This window comes from Cibotium barometz, chromosome 30, assembly GCF_041138505.1.
Source record: "Cibotium barometz isolate CiBa-2024 chromosome 30, ASM4113850v1, whole genome shotgun sequence".
In the NCBI taxonomy this organism is placed as follows: domain Eukaryota; kingdom Viridiplantae; phylum Streptophyta; class Polypodiopsida; order Cyatheales; family Cibotiaceae; genus Cibotium; species Cibotium barometz.
Genome location: NC_141075.1, coordinates 11,065,825 through 11,086,891, shown reverse-complemented (window position 1 = coordinate 11,086,891; position 21,067 = coordinate 11,065,825). Strand labels below are relative to the sequence as shown.

Below are 21,067 nucleotides of genomic sequence, written 5' to 3'. Positions count from 1 at the left end.
CCATGTCCTTGAACAGACTAGGGGTAGGTCTGGCAGACTCAACTCAGGTGGAGAGTTCTCTCCCTAAGTCTTGACATCCCTCTATTACCTTGTAATCCTGATGAGGAGTTACTTGCAACAATCCTGGGTCCTTGCACTATGCTAAATTGGGTTCTAGTTAGAAGGCACAGAGACGAGTGTGGTTGGTAACTCCGTAGATCTATGGACCCACTTTCCTCTAAATTGGCCTCTAAAACCTACCTAGATTGTAGGTGCATGTGAGTATTTTGAAAGGCCTACAGATACCCCGAAAAAGTTTGAGAAATTTTGAGTTTTTTTTGGAAAGTTTTGTGGATTCTCTGAAGGTTTTCCAAAATGAACGTGTGGTGTTTCTTAACCCATCTGGCATAAAAAGTAATTTACTTTTTTTGGGTTATTCAAACACTATAGGCGCTAGCTCTCATATCGATTTTTGGTTTCACTAAAAAGGGGTATTTTCAGATTTGAAGGCTTGACGTGCTTCACATAATCGGCTGAAGCCCGAATCGTCATGATTGACTGAATCCCGAAATACTGCATCCGCCGTAGAGTTAATTAGAGACTTCCAATGCCTAGGAAATCAATGAAGGGGCGTGCACCAAGTTGCCAACAATTCACATAATCGGCTGAAACTCAAATCGGTCATGATTGATCACTGAATCCCAAACTGCAATATGCGTCGTATTATAAGTTAAAGACTTAATCCAATGCCTAGGATATCAATGAAGGGGCGTACGCCAACAGGCACTAATTGGTCATCACAGGCAGGATCGGAGTGGTGCTCTTGGCCGATCGTACGCCAACAGGCACTAATTGGCGGGCTTCTATCGAGAGCAGACGTACTGGTATTAGTGAGCATATTCTCAACTTCAGTATTTACAAGCCAATCATGACATAATCTAGGCGTCTGTGAACTGGGCAAGCATGAGAAGTTGGTGCCTTCTTGTTTAATTGTAGGACAGGGCATGAGAACAGGAGATGAGAGTAGTGATGATTGTCCTGCAAATTGAGGTGTCCGGAGGTGCTTTGTGGTGTGTACACTGGCCTTGGCCTCTGCAGTTACTAGCTGATTAAGTGCAAAGGTAATTAATCCGTGAGTTGCTCTGATCATTGTGATGCATAAATAATGATTCGTCAGTACAAAGAGCTTCAAGAGATTAAACTAACCGTAAGGAGTAGTGGCAGTTGCCGCTCGTTGCATCGATTTCGGATAACAGCTGAAGATTAATGCGGCGGACAGCGTACCCGCCGATTTTTCTTTGCTGTTTAATGAAGATGACCTCTTTTCCTTTGGCGCTGTTTCACTCCTCCAGTTTGTATATATTGTAGCATGCAGTGCATTGCTGTGCGCCTGCCTGGACTGCCTTGCCATGATCACCTGCCGATGGTTCTTCACGGAGTTGCCCGTCCGGCCGGGAAACAATTGAGCGATCATCGCCCACTTGTTCCCGTACACACGGTGGGCGGCCGCAAGACAGCCTTCCTCTTCCTCAGTGAAGATCGCTCGATTGATACGAAGGTCAAGCTGGTTGAACCAACGAAGTCTGCAGCTCTTGCCTGCAAAAAGAAAAAACATAGAGGCGGGGAAATGAATGCTTTCATCAGGGGTGTTAAACACTATTAATCAGCACATAAGGATAGGATTAAGCCCAACCTGATCGGCCTCCAAGCTGTCGAGCTATGAGGTTCCAGTTCAGAGTGCCATGCTGCGCCGCCAGCTTCATCAGCTTCTCATCTTCGCAGGGTCTCCAATGGCCTCTTCGCACAGCTATCCGGTACCTTTACCTTCCCTTCATTGCCGATCGAGCACAGCTGTACGTCGTAGGATAATTGGTCCATTATACGTTTGTTTTCCTAGTACGTTATAATCATTCCCTCAGAATGTCCAAAGCCAGAACCCGAGGTGTTGACATTAGAACGGCAATGATGTTTATCGACTAGACAAGGATCACCCTCCATGCGCGCATGCGCACTTCTCCTCTCTCTCTCTCATTCCAGATGACGACGACGACGACGATGATGATGATAAAAAATCCTTAAGTTTCTCAATTTCTCTTTATCTTCTCTTAAGCATTCATTTTCTTTTCCTACGTATTTATTCAAACTATTAATTGGGCTTCTCCAACCCTCCCATTATTCTCTATAATTTCTATACCTACCTAATTTGATGCTTTATCTATAAACTCCCAGCTTCTCAATCTAATCCCCTTCATTGACATGATGTCCCCTCCAATTTTTCACCACATGTATCTCAATCACTTATCTATTGAAGTAGTAATCTCGGTGGTGGACACAAAAAAGTATACCTCCAATTATTGTTAATATGTTGAAACCATTTGGTGTGTCAATATCATATCATGAAGTAGTCTTACAAAATATGTCATCTTTGAGTAGGTATGAGAACCCCACCAAATTGGCATTTTCCTACACTTCAAAATTGACTTGTTATGTGGCCACTCAAAACACCCCGTTAAAGGTTTCATAGGTAGCTTCTCTTCTAACCTTAGTTTCCAAAACTCACATCAATGTTTGTTATCATGTTAGAGAAGCTACTAATTGTCGTATCGCATATATAGGATGTCTGCATGGAATACAATGCGACATAAGCCACTAATTTGCCAATATCACAAAATAGCAAAAATTAATTTACTCATCGTAAGAAAAAGCCTAATATCTAATGCAAAAATCAATGATTTTCCGTCTTATAAAATTTTGGTTATACTCTTCATGATTAATATGTAACTTTTTTAACATACCTTTAAAGAGTTTTGCAATAGTTTTCATTTTCTTTTTTGTAGGTAGAGTAATTCAACACGATTGATATTAAAAAGAAAGATAAAGATGCATGGGTGATGTAGAGCTCTAACATGTAGAGCAGTAAGATGCATGGGTGATATAGAGCCCTAACATGTAGAGCAGTAAGATGCATGGGTGATGTAGAGCTCTAACTTCTAGGGATAAGGTCCCAAGTTTGATGCTTGGTTGCTACATACATAAGGGGGCGTTGGTATAAGAGGACAAGGGGAGGACACATTGACGTGTGTGTGTGTATGCATATAAGTAGAAAATTTCTTTTAAAAAAGATTTAGTAAAACGTAAGTAGCTTATAATGTAGGCAAATTTTTACCAAAATCCAAGAAGGTTTTTTACACCCAAGGAATAAAAAATGTTAAACAATGACTAAATGTCGAGCTTGTTTGTTGTGATGATTTTTGACTTGAATATTTTTTCTCCAAAAGACCCAAACCCTTGATCTTATCCCTTGCAAAAGTGTCAAAAAACCCTCGTGGTTTCTCACACGAAAGCCTCACAAAGACCTATAATGTTTTTTTTTAAAGGGGGGGGATGGGACAAGTTGTAGTGGTGGCGACTACAACTTTTTTCATTTTTTTAATTATCATTTAGTACTCTATCTTTTTAAACATGGAAGTGAAAGAAAAAGGGCTTTGGATTTTCTCCTTCTTTTTATTCTTCTTTTTTCATGACATGGCAAAAGAGAACAAGAAGATCATTTTCACATAAAGAACAAGAAGACTATTTTCTTTTTTTTTTAATTCTTCTTCTTCTTTCATGGAAAAAAACAACAAGAAGAGATTCTTCACATAATCAATAAGCAAAAAGAGAAAATTAGGAACAAGAAAAAAGTGTTGTGTGTGTGAGGGTGTGTGTGTGAGGGAGACATAGACATCATGTATACATGTATATGTGTGTACACACACACACACACACACACATGTGTGTGTGTGTGTGTGTGTGTGTGTGTGTGTGAGAGAGAGAGAGAGAGAGAGAGAGAGAGAGAGAGAGAATCCCTACATGAGAGAGTCTGAAGTGGTCTATGACTTAAGTACAACAATCACATAATCCTATAAAGCAAGGACCAAACACTAAAAGAAAATCTCTACAGAGGGAAAACCGTATCTTATGGCCAAATATGTTCTAGGTATAGAGTTTGAAACTACAACAACAAGTAAAACATCAATTAATGTATACTACCACATCAATCAATTTCTACTTTCCAACAGCAAAATTTCGCTGCCCAACAATGAAGTTAGTAGCAAAAATTTATTGCTAGGCAGTGACCTAGAAATTGAGACTCCCGCCTAAATCGCTAATGATGGGATTCCTTTCTACCTACCTCTCTTTGTTGCACATGCTAGGATGACGGCTTTAACAACACTTTCTCCAAGTCATTCCGCCTCTTCAATCAAAGCTCTATTCTTATCCAAGGTAAGTGCCTCTCTCCTTTCTTTCTTTCTCCCAAGATTTCATGGAAAACTTCAATGCTTTCCTGTTTTCTAAGATTTCATGGAAAGATTGAACATAGCTCTTTATGTGAGTTTTTCTTTCCCTTCCCCTCTCTTTCCTTTCCCTTTCTCCCTTCCCTTCTCTTTCCCTTCCATTTCCCTTGCCCTAATCCTAGCTCTATGTAGAGGAGTGCTAATAGAGAGCTTTGATGGAGAGCTCTCCATCAAAGCTCTCTATTACTCTTTCTATGTAAAAGCTAGCGTTAGCACAACATAAACCACTAGCTTTGATGGAGAGCTCTCCATCAAAGCTCTCTATTACTCTTTCTATGTAAAAGCTAGCGTTAGCACAACATAAATAACTAGCTTTCAATGATTTATGCATTAGGATTAGGTTAAAGAAATTCACTTGTTTTTCTCTTCTTCTCCTTCTCCTCTTTCACTTCTTCTCTTGCTTGATGATATATTAAAATGAAGTATAATTCCTAACTTTTTGATTTATTTTGTTGCTATATTGTAGGTGTACTCAAGTCAACAACTCACAACTTTAGCTTTTTGAGGTAAGATCCCCCTTTTACTATTATGTTTTTATGGCTCTTTAGGGTTTAGGGATTTTAGGGTTTTGTGATTTTTTTGGATCTCTATGCATGTTGAGAGCTCTGAATGCATACATAGAGCTCCTAATGCTGCATGTATAGAGATTTTAGGGTTTTGTATTACCTGTGCATTAGTTCTTAATCTTATGCTACTTACTTTGTTTACTCTTTTTTTTTGTAGGTCTTTCACCAATCCTCTTCTTTGGCTTCTCTCAAAAAGAGTTAAGACCTCTTTTTTCTTTCCTTCTTTATGATTTTTTGTATGTATTATTTCACCCTTGGGTGCCGGGTTAGCATTAGTTTAGAGTTTTGTAAGCTTATGCATAGGATTCTTACAAGCTCTATGCATAAAGCCTATGCATAGGCTTCTTGCAAGCTTGCATAGAGCTCACATAGCCTTCTTGCAAGCTCTATGCATAGGATTTATGCATAGAGCTTGCAAGCCTATGAAACCTCTTTATGTTAGAGTTTAGTGAGAAGTGATTTTGCATGCTAATGTAAGGAGGTCAAGCAATTATTATGAAGTGGGATCCTCACATATTAGAGAATGCATAGGTTTTACGCATGCATGCATATAGATCATGCATAGAGCTTTTCTCATTAAATGTGCTACTAATCTCTTTTTTTCATGTAATTATGTAGGGCTTGCATTATTGTCCCCTCCTTCGGCTTGACATTGTCTAGGTAAGCTCTCTTATTCATGTAATTATTAATGCAAGCTCATGTTTGTTGCATCCTTGGGTACTGGGTTTAGGGTTTAGCATAGTGCATAAGGCTTATAGCATAAGCCTTATGCAATCCTATGCATAAGCCTTATGCAAGATTTATGCATAAGGCTTATGCATAGAGCTTATACATGAGACTTATGCATAAGCCTCTATGCATATGGGGCATTATTGTAGGCCATCTAGAATGTTGGTTAAGTCAAGTTAGAGTGGTTATGCACGAATAGGTGGCTATAATGGAGGGATAGACCTCAATATTTTCACTAAGGCTTCTCTTGTATAAGATAAGTTACTATTGGGGAGTAAGTGGAAAGTCCTTATAAGCTACGATCCAAAAGGGGCACTATCCACCTTGCTTTTCTAAGCAGTATTCGAGAAGGTCTCAATAAAGATCTAATATCACATGTTACCTCTTTTGTTTAAGCTTTAAAACATTCTCGTGTTAGAGCATTTGTATTTTGTTGCCTCTTTTGTTTTGTAGCTCTTGCACTAATCCTCTCTTTCAACTTCATAAAAAACAGGTAAGCTCTCTTCTTCTTTTAATCACTTATACAAGTTTTTCCTTTATTGCATCCTTAGGTGCTGGGTTTAGGTTTAGCTTAGGTTTACCTCTATACATAGGCTCTTGCAAGATCTATGTATATAGCCTATGCATAAGTCTCTATGCATAAGACTCTAATGTTCAGGCTTCTATGCATAGACTCTATGCATAAGACTCTATGCATAGGCTTTATGCATAAGTCTCTATGCGGAAGGCTCTATGCATATTCATATTTAAGACTCTGTGTGTAGGTTCTATACATAGAGATTTATACATAAGCCTTTATGCGTAGGCTTTATACATAAGGCTCTATGTGTAGAGATCTATGCATAAGGCTCTATACATAGAGCTTTTTTATGCATAAGTCCTTTGTAAATAGCTATTTATGAATGTTTTATACTTCAAGAAATCGACTCTTATGCATGTATTTAGGTTGGGTTATATGTATAGGCATTTTTAATTGACCCATCGCGTGCAAGACCCAGATGTCGAGAATCTACTCTTTATCATCAAACGAACGATATGGGTCACAGGCTTGGACACAATTCACTCAAACAAAGGTATGGTTTAACAAAACCTTTTCACATACACAAAGTTTACCCTTTATACATTTTGTAAGTCTTATCATTTAATCTTATGTGTAGACTGCCTTACCATTGGGCTAGTTGATGCCATATGGTGAATCTACCCCATATGGCGAGTCCTCTACATGGGGAGGATAGTCCACTCCTTTGATAGGCATATGTGCGAGTGGTGTAGGTTCGAGTGGCACAGATTTAAGTGGTACAGGTCCACGTTATGGGTTGTGATGAGTCTACACTACCTACGTTGAGTGGATCCATCCCTGCTCCCTTATGTTCGTCTTCACCCACGACAACGACATAATAGGTAGTATGAGGGGTAGTAGAAGTGCTAGCGGGGGGGAAGCAGGCTACTTTTGATTTGCGAAAAGAAGCACTAGGTCTCCCGAGTCATCTCATCGATAGGGGGGCTTTTCATCCACTCATTTTGAGCCACCCCTGACAAGACTGATTCAACCATTTGATCCACGCACCCTACCACACAATGTGGATGTCGATGATGCCCTTGTGATGGATGCATGAGGGAGGCAAGTCATGAACCACATGCATGTACTTGCTAACATGGAGTTCACAAACTCCTTTAAAAAGTGGAAAGCACAAGATGAGCTCTGAAAGAAATATGTCATTGATGCGCTCAAGGCAGAATTTGTCATTCTATATGTAGGCCTTTGCTTTTTGGAGAAGTAGATGAAGATAAGAATAAAGCTTTTACTCTCTAAAAGGAGAGAAAACATCAAGAGAGTGTCAAATAACAATTTATAAAAGCCCAACATATGCTCACACGAGGAGTGGAGGCATGCGGGAAGCTTCATGAGAAAGAACCCACATGCTTTTCAACAACAAGCAGTGGTAAGCATTTCCCGACTACAGAAGCGAGGGGATTCACACTTTGGCTTGGGACAGAAGTTCTCCTTCATTGCTTGTTTCTTCGTACCTACTTTACTAATAATTTTTTACTCTTCATTTTTTTTGTATTATATTATTTCCTTTAACTAATTGTATACTTGTTGGGCGTGAACCTGGGGTCTTTACCTTCAAGACTAAGCTTGTATTCTTTATGAAACTCCTCTTTTATCATGCAAAAATGAGTCTATCAAGGAAATTTGACTTTAGGAGCTTTCCAACGCACTGCATTTTGATATAATCATAAATAAGTATTACATTCTAGGCATAAAAATAGAATAAACATCTACAAGTTGAGGAAACTTTGCAAGGCCTCAGGGAATGAATCATAGAAATCAAAAAATATGTTATATCTTAACTACAAAGACATAATGGATGGGATATTGGGACACTATGTAGAGTACATCTTTTAGGTGCTAAAAGCAAATCATTTTAAAAGCAAATCATTTTTCACCAGAAGAACACACACATAGTACATATTGTACATGGTAAAAGTAAATCCTTTCTTCTATACACTCAACTATCATGTGTAATGTAAACCTTGGTTGACTACATTTAGCTTTCCTTTGAGACTATGTGGAGATGGTTGCTTCTTGACTTAAGAAGTCCTTATTGTTGTTTGCTAAAATAAAAAAACACAAAAAAACATTTAGTTAGAGAGAAAGAGAGCATATTAGAGTGAAACAAGCATGCATAATATGTGAGAGAGAGAAACCTACACATACACACACATTTAAATACCACCAATATGTGCCTTAGGGAAATGTTCAAACATATTTAAACATACACACACACACACACACACACATTTAAACACCACCACAACATGTGCCTAGGGAAATGTTCAGACCCTACATAAATAGAGTAGAGACTAATCCACACAAAGAGAAGTAGATAAATTTATACCTATAGGTCACAGACACAAAGACACACATAGGTAAAGCCTATTTTAACTACACGTGCATGCACATAGTTGCACATAGTGAGGGAATGGGTTCTTGAAAACGTGAGAGAGAGAGAGAGAGAGAGAGAGAGAGAGAGAGAGAGAGATGAACTTGGAGAGCTTCCTACCACCATTCCCACAAGACACATAGAAAGAGAGGGAGAGAGAGAGAAAAGAGTATCAAAATGGGGGGGAGGGATGGAGGAAGGAGGGATTAATATTCCAAAAATGGATTTTTAAAAAATGTGCATAGTGGGAGGCAGTTGGCAAAGCTGTCAAGAATGATTTATTATTTTATTTTTAGTCTTTTCAATTATTTTTGTTAAAACTAGAACACAACAAAGAAACCGCACACTTTAGCAACTACATAGCCACTTTTTCACCGCTTAAAAATCACCAACTTGCAAGTACCAAAAGATGGACACCTATACGTGCTTTCAACCTGATAGGTATAAAGACGCACCAATGGAAAGATAAAATGTTAGAAGACTTTTTAGAAGGAGATATATGAGTTTTCCATGTCCATTTGAGCTTGTATTTCTCCCCAATAATATTTTACTTAGGTGGCTGGAAGAAACTCTTAGGAAAGCAAGGGATAACGGTGAAAGGATCAATGAGCGAGCGATGAGTTTTCATGAGGATGTCATCTACATGTAAGATAGACGGAGAACTATGTATAACATGTAAGATAGATAAATAAATTACGTATAACATAACCCATTAATATTTTAATAATGTTATCTTAGCATTAATTCTCATATTTACAATAGTTTTTTATTCATATTAATGACATTAAAATTAACTCTCTCTAAGTAACATTCTACAATAGTTTTTTATTCACATTAATGACATTAAAATTAAATCTCTCTAATTAACATTCTATCTCATAATTATAATAGTTTTTTACTTATATGTACATCAAAGCATCTTAAATTTAAAGCATTATGGCCACATGGGTGTCACTTTTGTGTGGAGTGTACAGATAAGAGAAGAACAACTTTTGATTGTGGAGTGATGACTTACTTTATCCATGAAGTTGAGCAAGTGCTAGTAGTATAGATGTTCTTATTTGGAATCTTGATTATTGTGGATGCGTAAAAATATCATAAAGGTAGAATTTAGGCAATTTCATGCATTTATTCTTGATGTGTGATGGTTCAAAGTGATCTACAATGGTTCACAATGATGGTTCAAAGTGTTCTACAATGTTTTAAAAAAACAGCCACCAGAAGAGATTAAAGTGCAATGTCTCTTATATGGAATCTTGATTTTTGTGGATCCATACAAAATATTATAAAGATAGCATTTAGGATTTTCACATATTTACTCTTGATGTGCAATGATTCAAAACAATAACTAGACTTAACAAAATCATGGATAAATATTCATGATATATTTGTACTACCACGACAATGTGAGCAAGTAAGCTTTATAATAATTACATAAAGTAAGGTCATACTATTAGCATTTCTTTCCATATATCTAGTATGAAAATTCTAACAGATTATGATATTGTTTGTTACTTGTAAATCTACCAACTTGTTTCTTCAAACTTAGAATGGTAATACATGATACAAGTTTCACCATGAAGCAAACAAATATTTGAAGATAAAGATGTTAAGGAATAGAAGAAATAGAAGAAAGAGACATTGATATTCCCACCAATTATTGTAATTATGTCCATATATTTACAATAATTTTGTTAAAATAAGTGAATTTTATTTTCCAAGAAAAACACCAATGTACATATCGACAAAACTATTGATGCAAAAACCGACGACATGGGACTTTCATAAAAAAATTAAACTTAAAAAACCATTGGTATTAACCGTTGAAAATGGTTGAACCTATTGTAGTGAACATGGAAGGTAACCTTTCAAGAAACCATGTACTCAAGAAGAATCTTCATGGGACTGTGAAGCTTTGTAACTATATCTTTTTAATGGCCAATGGAAGAGGAATAGTCGATCATCTCCATAACACAAGGGAAATAGTCAATCATCCATCGCCCATAATGAAGTTCAACAATTGGTTAACATCATGGGTGGAGAAAGAATGGAAATGCCAAATGGAGATGAAAGACTCTATTTTCTATCAACTCCCTTATTAGAGAAATCTACTACTAAATCATCCCTTAGATGTTATGCAAATATTTAAAAATGTGGTAAGTATTAGTTGGAAACACTTGATTGGTGCTAAAAATATCAAGGGCGCACAAGATGACTTGAAGAAGGCAGAGGACATGGAAGTCCTATGGCCATAATAGATGGATGGCGTTGTATTTTTCATCAACTCTCTTCTTAGAGCAATCTACTAATAAATCATCTCTTAGATTATGTGCAAATATTTAAAAATGTGGGAAGCATTACTTGTGGGAACACTTGATAGGTGACAAAAATACCAATGGTGAAACGTACCCATACTCTATTCCATGATCTATGCACAAAATTTCTCAATATATAGATAAAAATCACATCATACTTCCGAAAATGAAGATATTTTTAATAAACCATAATCGTTGACAATTCAAAGTAACATAATAATTGCTAATACAAGTTCTCAAAATCAGAGAGAGAATCACCAATAAAAAGATCTAGCCGATCTAGGGCTTTTCTCCAATGCTTGTTCATCCAACCTCCATGCTAGACGTCATGGCTATCTCGAGTATGCCTCTTCTGAATCTTGTCCTCTTTGGGCTCTACCACATAGCTCCTAGAGGGCATAAATTGTGTTCTCTATCTGGCATTCCCTATCTAAAAACGGTCGGCCCAAATCTCAAAATCTCTCTCTCTCTCTCTCTATCCTACACAGAAAAGTGCCTCAAGGCTCTAGAAGAAGCAAAAAACAACAACCCACGAGAATCAGTAGATTATAATGCACAAAAATGATAACGATAGAAAATCCCTTCTAAAAACATGATCTTGTAGGAAAAGCGACCGTAGTGTTTCACGTTGATCAAATTGATCCAAAGTGGTGGTATGTTAAACAAGTCTTCCCTCATTGAAAACATATCTTTCAAGATCAAGATGTGGAGGCCGAATCTCTCAATGAGGTGCAAGTACTACCTCAAATCGGCTCATTGGAATAAGATGATGAAGAAAACATTTTGGATATGGGGGTGATGAAGAGCATGAGGAAAATCAATCAAAAGAAGATGATGAGTCAACTATCAATCATGACAATGCTTCATTAGATCATGATATTGATATTGATCAATATTAATATGGAACCCCATCTTTTCATTGAGCTTCCATTAGATATAGACATTAATGAAGCAACACATATGGATTTATTACAAGATGGGATAGATTCATGATCTTGACATTGTTGCGCTTCTCAAAAGTTTTCAACTATCTTTTTTTTACTAAAAACATAGCTCCAAGAGTTTTAATGGATATTTTTTAAAACTATATATCATTTTTTGTATGTATGTAACATGTACTTTTAGAATTCAGCATCCAACAACTCTCTAGAATTTCATGTAGCGATAATAGTAGCGTAATTTCACTACTATTTTCGATGTTCAGCAGTATCACAAGACCTTTTCTCCAAGTACAAGATTTCAACAAATTTTATAAATTACTTTAAATAAGTTAAGTACAAGTTAAAACATCAACCTTAGAAGAAGAATTAAATGAACAAATATTTATGAACAGAAGACAAAACCATTGATCTTGTTGGTACTTAAAATTACGTGAATAGGTGTAGTCTACAACTTAGCGTGGGCCGTTTGACTAAATTCAAGCGTATGCAAAAATCGACCTACTTTTTGGGGATCTTTATCATAAATATGCTATTTTTATTATCAATTTAGTTTCTTTATATTTCTCTAATTGTTTAGAGATATTCATATACTCTCATCTCTAACTATAATTTTTATTAAATAAATATAATTAAATTCTCAAGAAAGTTCACTCACATAATAGTCCTCCCGACGGTTAAGAAAGCAACTATCCTCAGTTGCGTAGCTTGCAAAACATGGTCTAGAAATTTGACAAAAGAAAAGTCCAACAAACCAGCAGGGTTATGCACATGGTACATTAGATCATACATTACTAATAAAATATGTTTGGCAAGTCCTACCAAAACCGTCAACAACAATAAGATATGCATGTTGTTAAATATATATATATATATATATATATTCAAAAATAATAACAATTGGTAAGAAGCATACTTATCATACCAATAGCCCGATATTGTTGTTAAGATATCAACCATATCGATCCTTTGTCTTAAATTCATGCCATATTCACCCTAGATAATGAGCAACACATGCTCACACACTCTCCAACTATACTAGTTGTCCACCATCACACAATGTCAGCAACTCACAACTACTAACATCGACAACAGTAAATTGATTGTTATTGACGTGGTTTATGTTTATGAGTTTAGGTGATGAGGTGTGCAAGGGTACCGACTTCGGTGTTGCAAAGTGCAAGGGTACCGATTTAGGTGTCACACGGATGGTAGATTGAGCCGTGGCATGTTAGGGTTGAAATGGCTCAAATCAAAAAGTGTAAATATATGTGCTTATCTTACATAGATTCGATTGTGATGATGTTCTACAAAATAGTAAAAGCACTATAGTCCAATTATTAATAGGTTAGTCCATAACCCACATCTTTGATTTCTTTCCCTAAGCATGTAAAAAGAACTTGTTCTTGGCATGTAGCTCTTATACCACTATCACAGGACCTTTTCTCCAAGTACAAGATTTCAACAAATTTTACAAATTACTTTAAATAAGTTAAGTACAAGTTAATACATCAACCTTAGAAGAAGAATTAAACGAAAAAATATTTGTGAACAAAAGACAAAAGCATTGGGTCCAATCTACCCCCCACATATAAGACCCGCGGTCTCACATATGAGTATTTCAATGATTTATTAAGGTATGAAGTAATTTGATACAATCATACATCTTCTCATCAGAGGAGAAAAGAGAGCCTGATCCAAGGAACCTTCAATTCTTACAAACCATGTTTAATCTCTCTCTCTCTCTCGCTCTCTCTCTCTCTCTCTCTCTCTCTCTCTCACTCATGAAATAATTAAACCATATAAGGAAAATATTAAGAGAACTAATACTCCTTGTAGACATTTGCCTGTCTCAGCTTGTCTTGGCCCGCTGTATATAAGTACATGCCTGCAACTTGCAGCCGTTGTAGCTCTCTGGTTTTTCATCAGAATATAATGGAGTTGGTACTTAAAATTACGGGAATAGGCATGGTCCACAACTCATCGCGCAGGCCATTTCACTAAATTCAACCATATGCAAAAACCGACTTACTTTTTAGGGATCTTTCTCATAAATATGCTATTTTTATCATAAATTTATTTTCTTTATATTTCTCTAATTGTTTAGAGATATTAATATACTCTCATCTCTAACTATAATTTTTATTGAATAAATTTAATTAAATTCTCAAGAAAGTTCACTCACATAATAGTCCTCCTGGTTAAGAAAGCAACTGTCCTCAGTTGCGTAGCTTGCAAAACCTAGTGTCCAAAAATTTGACAAAAGAAAAGTCGTACTACAAACCAAGAGAGTTGTGCACATGGTACATTAGATCATACATTACTAATAAAATGTGTTTGACAAGTCCTACAAAAACCATCAACAACAAGATATGCATGTTGTTAAATATATATATATATATATATATTCAAAAACAATAATAATTGGTAAGAACCATACTCGTCATACCAAAAGCCCAATATTGTTGTTAAGATATCAACCATCTGGATCCTTTGTCTTATATTTATGCTATATTCACCCTGGCTAATAAGCAACACATGCTCATAGTCTCTCCAACTATACTAGTTTTCCACCATCACACAATGTTAGCAACTCACAACTACTAACACTAACAACAATCATGAGTACTAACCCATACTCAAGTCTAGTTTTCTCTAAGCCATGGAAATTCCCAATGACCCCACAGGTAATCAAACACATCAGATCAATGCCTCTTTCCCGAGAAAACAACTATCATCTAGTGTGTGGCTAAGAAAACCCTTCTCGATAATTACTCACACCATATCACCACCATCACATCCCAGCCATTCCAGCTTACGAGCATAAAGCCTGTCAATCTCACCAACCTAGACAAGGCTATCCATTCAAACACACTAAAAGTTAGCAACACATGCTAAAAGTCCACAACAACACATAAGTAATAAATCCAAAACTTAGTTCCAACCGTCCCTGATTTCATATGTCCTACACAATATGGAATATTAGGAATCGCCCAAGTGCCATGCTTTGAACATAGTGATAATTAGGGGTCCCGAATTAACCACAAAAGGATGGACGGACAAACCATGACATATCTCATACCCGAGATAGCAACTGTCCTCACTCGCATCATATCAACTGGCCCGTGTTTGAAAGTAAGATTGGGTGAGGTTGGGATAGGTGGGACAAAACCGTTTAGGTATCCATTTAAGAATTAACAAATAGAGTATAAATGTTCTTGAAGAGAATGCTTATTTTATTGTAAAAATAAAAGAAAATTTGAATGATGTTAATGGTTGGTTAAATAAAGTCAACACATGCCTCCATTGTTGTGTTGTGATTGAAATTATATGTCAAAATAATTTAACACTCCAAGAGATCTGAATTGTTATGGTTTCTATGAATAAGCAATATAAAATTCTTGAACATAATTCGTGAGAAACTTAACATCATAAAAGAATGAAAGATAAATTGATTATGGATACAAGATAATAGATACTAACCTTGAGTGTTGAAAACTTATCTAAGAGGATGTGAGATTATAAATAAACAATAGGTAGAAATAATGTTTCAATATATAGAAAGTTTAAATACATATATAAATATGAATTACTAGCAAAAATTCTAACAATCTTGATTAATAAAATGAAAATTAAAATTTAATTATTTAATAATAACTCACTCTTATGATTGAAAAATAACAAAGTTTAAGACATAAAAGAAAGATAGGTCAAATCAAGCCGAACAAAATAAACTTATAGAAAATGTAAAGCATAATTTCAATGAGGCTTGTATAAATACCTTTATAAGATATTTATAGTAAGATTCTCTAAAATTTGAAGAAACCAATCCTTAGGATTGAAATGGCTCAAATCAACAAGTCTAAATATATATGCTTACCTTACATCGATTTGATTGTGATGATGTTCTACAAAATAGTAAAAGCACTACAGTCCAATTATTAATAGGTTAGTCCATAACCCACATGTTTGATTTTCTTCCCCTAAGCATGTGAAAAGATGTTGTACTTGGCCTATAGCTCTTATACTACTATCACATGATCTTTTCTCCAAGTATAAGATTTCAACAAATTTTACAAATTACTTTAAATAAGTTAAGTACAAGTTAATATATCAAGGGTCCATTCTACCCCCCCATATGTAAGACCTGCGGTCTCACATATGAGTATTTCAATGATTTATTAAGGTATGAAGTAATTTGATACAATCATGCATCTTCTCATTAGAGGAGAAAAGAGAAGATAGAAAAAAAAGAGAGCTTCATCCAAGGAACCTACAATTCTTACAAACCATGTTTAATCTCTCTCTCTCTCTCTCTCTCTCTCTCTCTCTCTTACTCACTCACTCATGAAATAATTAAACCATATAAGAAAAACAATAAAAGAACCAATACTCCCTGTAAACGTTTGCATGTCTTGGCTCACTGTATATAAGTACATGCCTGCAACTTGCAGCCAATGTAGCTCTTTCGTTTTCCATCAGAATATAATCCCGTTGGTACTCAAAATTACAAGAATAGGCGTGGTCTATAGCGAGAATAGGCGCGGGCCGTTTCACTAAATTCAACCGTATATAAAAATCGACTTACTTTTTGGGGATCTTTATCATAAATATGCTATTTTTATCATAAATTTATTTTCTTTATATTTCTCTAATTGTTTATAGATATTCATATACTCTCTTGAGGTTTTAGTTGATCACCCCGCCCCCTCTACTATCTCTTACTCTTGTATTACTTTTAATAATATTAAAGCTTCTCTCTATTTTTCCTTTTTAAAAAAAGAGATATTCATATACTCTCATCTCTAACTATATTTTTTATTGAATAAATATAATTAAATTCTCAAGAAAGTTCACTCACATAACAAGTAGCAAAATCACTATGCTACTCACAAGCGAAATTTCGCTGCTATAAAAGTTATGGAGCAATGAAATTTTGTTGTTAACGCTGTGCGCGGTAGTGAAATTTCACTGCGGAACAACAAACGGAATCCCCGACATCTCGACAAAAAAAACATTGCTAAAACGCTGCTAGAAAACGTTGTTGTGTCCCCGACGTGTTGTACTGTGAATCTCCCGTAGCTATAGTCATGTGCATAACCGCATACTAGGAAAATAATCTAGATATTTGAGAGAGAATTCTAGAGAGCTCAAAATATGCCAATATCACAAAAAAAGAAGCACGAAATGTGATCCCAACATCAAAAAAGAAGAAGCACCAAATGTATTCCAATTTACAATCAAATATGGACTAAATCAAGACTGGAAATTGATTTTTTTAATGAATTAGGGTGAGATTGGCCCAACATTTGTCCGCATCTTCCATTAAATCCATACATGCTAATTGGTCTATCTCAAGATCCATATGTTCCATTATAAAATCAACAAAAATATCTATCCCATTGCTAGTGGACTCAACATCATCATCATTATCCTTAGATTCAATCCCTTCCTCATTTCCTTGGACAGGAAAACCTTCACCTTGATTAGTTGATGGTATCTCACATTATTCGTCTTGTACTTGACCCTTGGCCTGTTCATTTTTAACTGATGCTTCGTCTCCATATGAGCTCTTCAATATCCCTATCTTGAAAAATACTCTTTGAACAAGGAGTGCCTTGTATGACATAGCACCATTTTTTGTTATTTATATCTGGGTGAAGTGTCACAACCTTGTAAAAAAGAATACATTGAGTGTAAATTAAACATGCATAAGAATGATGTAATAAAAACTTATGGTTAGAATTTACTTGTTCACAATGGTGAAGTAGCACAAATGTGTCTCTCTGTGTTTGCCAAAATTTTATAGAATCGATCACCATAAATCCATTTGGATGCCCTTTCATGGTTACTTGAGAGCCTCCACACACCACATCCTTGAACCACTTCACATCCAATATAAAAATTTGGAATGTCTTGAATCCAACCTTTAGGATGTATTCAACCTTGCCATAATAATCAAGCATTGTCCATTCTCTTGCTCAAATTTTTCCATAACCTTATAGACTTAGGTATTTCTCTTTATATCTATGTGTTTACTGTGGAAATGCCTTCCTTAGGACCACGTGGTATGGCAGGTGTGACGGATGCTTTAGTGGAGGTGCACGGTCACCTTCACCTATGGTGACATACAACACATCCGGGAAGGGTGGTATGCTTTACTATACCCTTTTGATGAGGAGGACGGGCCTTTTATGGACGACACGGGATGGAGGGTTTGTTATACCTTCCATCAATTAGTTAACCAAACCTATGAAGATGCCTTCAAACCATTGGGAGAGCACAAGGATAGAGATTTCATATATGTGGTGCAGTGCACGAATGAGCGGTTCCCAAACCCACCACATGCATTTTTTCGATGAGTGGGCAAAGAATCACATGATGAAAATCCTCAATAATAGGAGGTCTCACACATGGAGATGTGCAAAACATGGTTCACAAATGCTCGCCAATTGCACCATTAAGGAGTGGAAGAAGGCAAAGAAAAAAGCCAAGGAGGGTACTCAACACCCTTAGCAAAAGATAGCACATGCGAGCCAACTATTAAAGTACGGTGTGATAATGTATGGATCCAGAGGAAAGGCAGGTTGGCTTACACGATTTGTAAGTTTTCTCTCTACCATTTTTCACTAAGTTTAGTTTTTTTTTGTCGTGAATTTCATATTTTATGCATGTTGCAATTTGTTGTAGGAAAGGGTAGAAGGTCGTCCCCTAATGGCTCGGGAGAATAGGTACCACAAGCATCACAAAGAAGCTCAGACTTGGGAGTGGGCAGATATCCAACGAGCTCAGTAGGGCAAGTTAGTGAGTAGTTGATCTTGAATTTTAATTATCACCCAAGTATCTAAATTCTTATGTTGTTTTGCTTGAGGCTAAATTTTTGCATTATATCACTATTTAACGCAAGAAGACGATGTTGAAAGTGGCAGTGATGATAAAGGTGGTGGTGCATGGGTGAAGATGCAGGCAAGGAAAATCTTGATGAAGATGAAGATAAAGATGATGCATTAATTTAATTAGTTTTTTATGTCATTATCTCTATTCATTTTTGAACACAAACACCTTATGTAATTTGCAACTATGTAATTTGAAATATAATCCATGACATTGTATTGTAGTTATTTTTTTATATTTTAGGTGATTAAGTTTTTTTAAATGTGATTAAGTAGTGTTTAAATGTGATTAAGTAGTGTTTAAATGTGATTGAGTAGTGTTTAAATAATGTGGTTTAAAAAAAGGTAGGGATAGAATGGGGGAGAGATGTGGGAACACATGTCCCCACATATCTCCCCCATTCCGTCACCTTTTTTTTCTACATACAGTACATAGATGTACACAATGCCTATAGGCACGACTATATATGTGATTATATGCGTGGATATATGTGTGGTTGTAGCCATGTGCTCTTCGTTTGTTATAGTGTGTATAAAAGAGATTTTGAAATAAGCCATCCCATTGCCATACCACCTCAGGACAAGCTCTTTGATAAATAAAGCCTTCTAGTGTCTTCATAAATCTGCCTACTAGGAAAAAACATCCATCAGCTATGGGGATAACCCCTGCTTTAGAAACCTCGTCAACCACATGAACTAGTAGGTGCAATTGAATGGTCAAAAAACTTGGAAATAATTTCTCTGCTAGTAGGTGGATCAAATACCACATGATGGATTTCATGAAGCACTAGCCCATTGATGTTACATGTAGGGTGAAGGTAAGGGGATGAAAGCCTTAGTATTATCACCAAGAGATTTGGGATACGGAGTGTAGGAAGCACAACGCAAACACCCATAAGGTACCAGCAAGAAGCAAGAGGCAATAGCCAAATGGATGGAGAGTGTAGGAAGCACAACGCAAACACCCGTAGGTACTAGCAGCAAGAAAATGGTAGTAGCCAAATGGATGGATAACTAGGGAGCTCCCGTATGGGGAGTGGTAGTAGCTGGGACGCTTTCCACACCTACTTTCTAAGTATTAATAGCAATCTCTCTCTCTTTTACTATCATAATGTGCATTTATTATGCAAGCAAGTATTTATGGTTTGTTTTCATGCTTCCAACAAAGAAGGAACATATCATCACCCAGATTAGGAGTGAGTAGTGAAGAGATCCATCTTAGGTAGATTAAAGACCGCATGGTGGATGTCATGAAGCACTAACGAAGTGATGTACATGCATGGTGAAGGTAGGGGGAGAAAAGCTTTGGTATTATCACAAAGAGATTTATGATGAGGATTTTAAGAAGCACAATGTAAATCCTCATAGGTACCGAAGATAGCAAGTAGCAGGCAGCCAAACGGATGGAGAGCTAGGAAGCTCCCATCTTGGGAGTGGTAGCTGGGACGCTTTCCACACATACTTTGTAAGTATTAATAGTAATTTTTCTCTCTTTTGGGAGCATAATGTGCATTTCTTGTGCAAGCAAGTATTTATGGTTTGTTTTCATGCTTCCAATAAAGAGTGGCTGGACATGTAGCGAATGATGCAACTATGTCTCTACTTTAGTTATGTTACATGCTTTTAAGTGACTAGCCGAGATGAATATGCCTATGTTGGGCACTCTGTCATCATGGCAATTTTGTTCATACAAGGACATGCACAAATAAAAAACTAGAAAGCTCTCCTTGTAGGTTACATGGCTACTAGAGAGATCTCCTTGTAGGCTGCATGGTGCAGCCTCAAGGAGAGCACTTTGTTTTTTTATTACAGGTGCAAGCATAGCCATAGGTGTGGCCATGTGTTCAATCATACACACCACCATATGCATGATCGTTTGTGCCAAGTGCATCCGTGATCATGGTGGTGGGCACCAGGCTACGCATCTGGCCATGTAACAAGCTTGCATATCAACTTTTAAATCGCTCTTTTTCTTTATTGTAGACATAAATGTGCTTGTGGCCATAGATCTTATCCCTTGTACTAGAGAGGAGAATGTAGCTATGCACAATAGAAACACTTAATAAAAAATATACATAAGTGAACAATGAGAGTAATGAATGTATCTGATAATTAAATGAGTATTTAAAATGAAAATATATACATGATGTATGCATGTTTATATCTATATATATATATATATATATGAATAAATAAAGTGTGTGAATGTCTATATTAAATAAATACAAATAAAAATATATATTATATCTATATATTAAATTAAAAAATGTCTAAATATGAATGTGTGTGTGTGTGTGTGTGTGTGTGTGTGTGTGTGTGTGTGAGAGAGAGAGAGAGAGAGAGAGAGAGAGAGAGAGAAACC

The 21,067-nt window shown here is 36.3% G+C and overlaps 1 protein-coding gene across 1 annotated transcript; it reads right to left on the bottom strand.

Moving 5' to 3' along the window:
- Positions 1–666: 666 nt before the first annotated feature.
- LOC147621154 (transcription factor MYB77-like) lies at positions 667–2,003 on the bottom strand. Its single transcript, XM_086823881.1, has 3 exons — positions 1,673–2,003; positions 1,186–1,575; positions 667–1,084 (listed from the first exon to the last, which is right to left on the bottom strand). The coding sequence occupies exons 1-3, from the start codon at positions 1,740–1,742 to the stop codon at positions 966–968; spliced, it is 579 nt and encodes a 192-aa protein (XP_086680007.1). The 5' UTR covers positions 1,743–2,003; the 3' UTR covers positions 667–965.
- Positions 2,004–21,067: the final 19,064 nt, after the last annotated feature.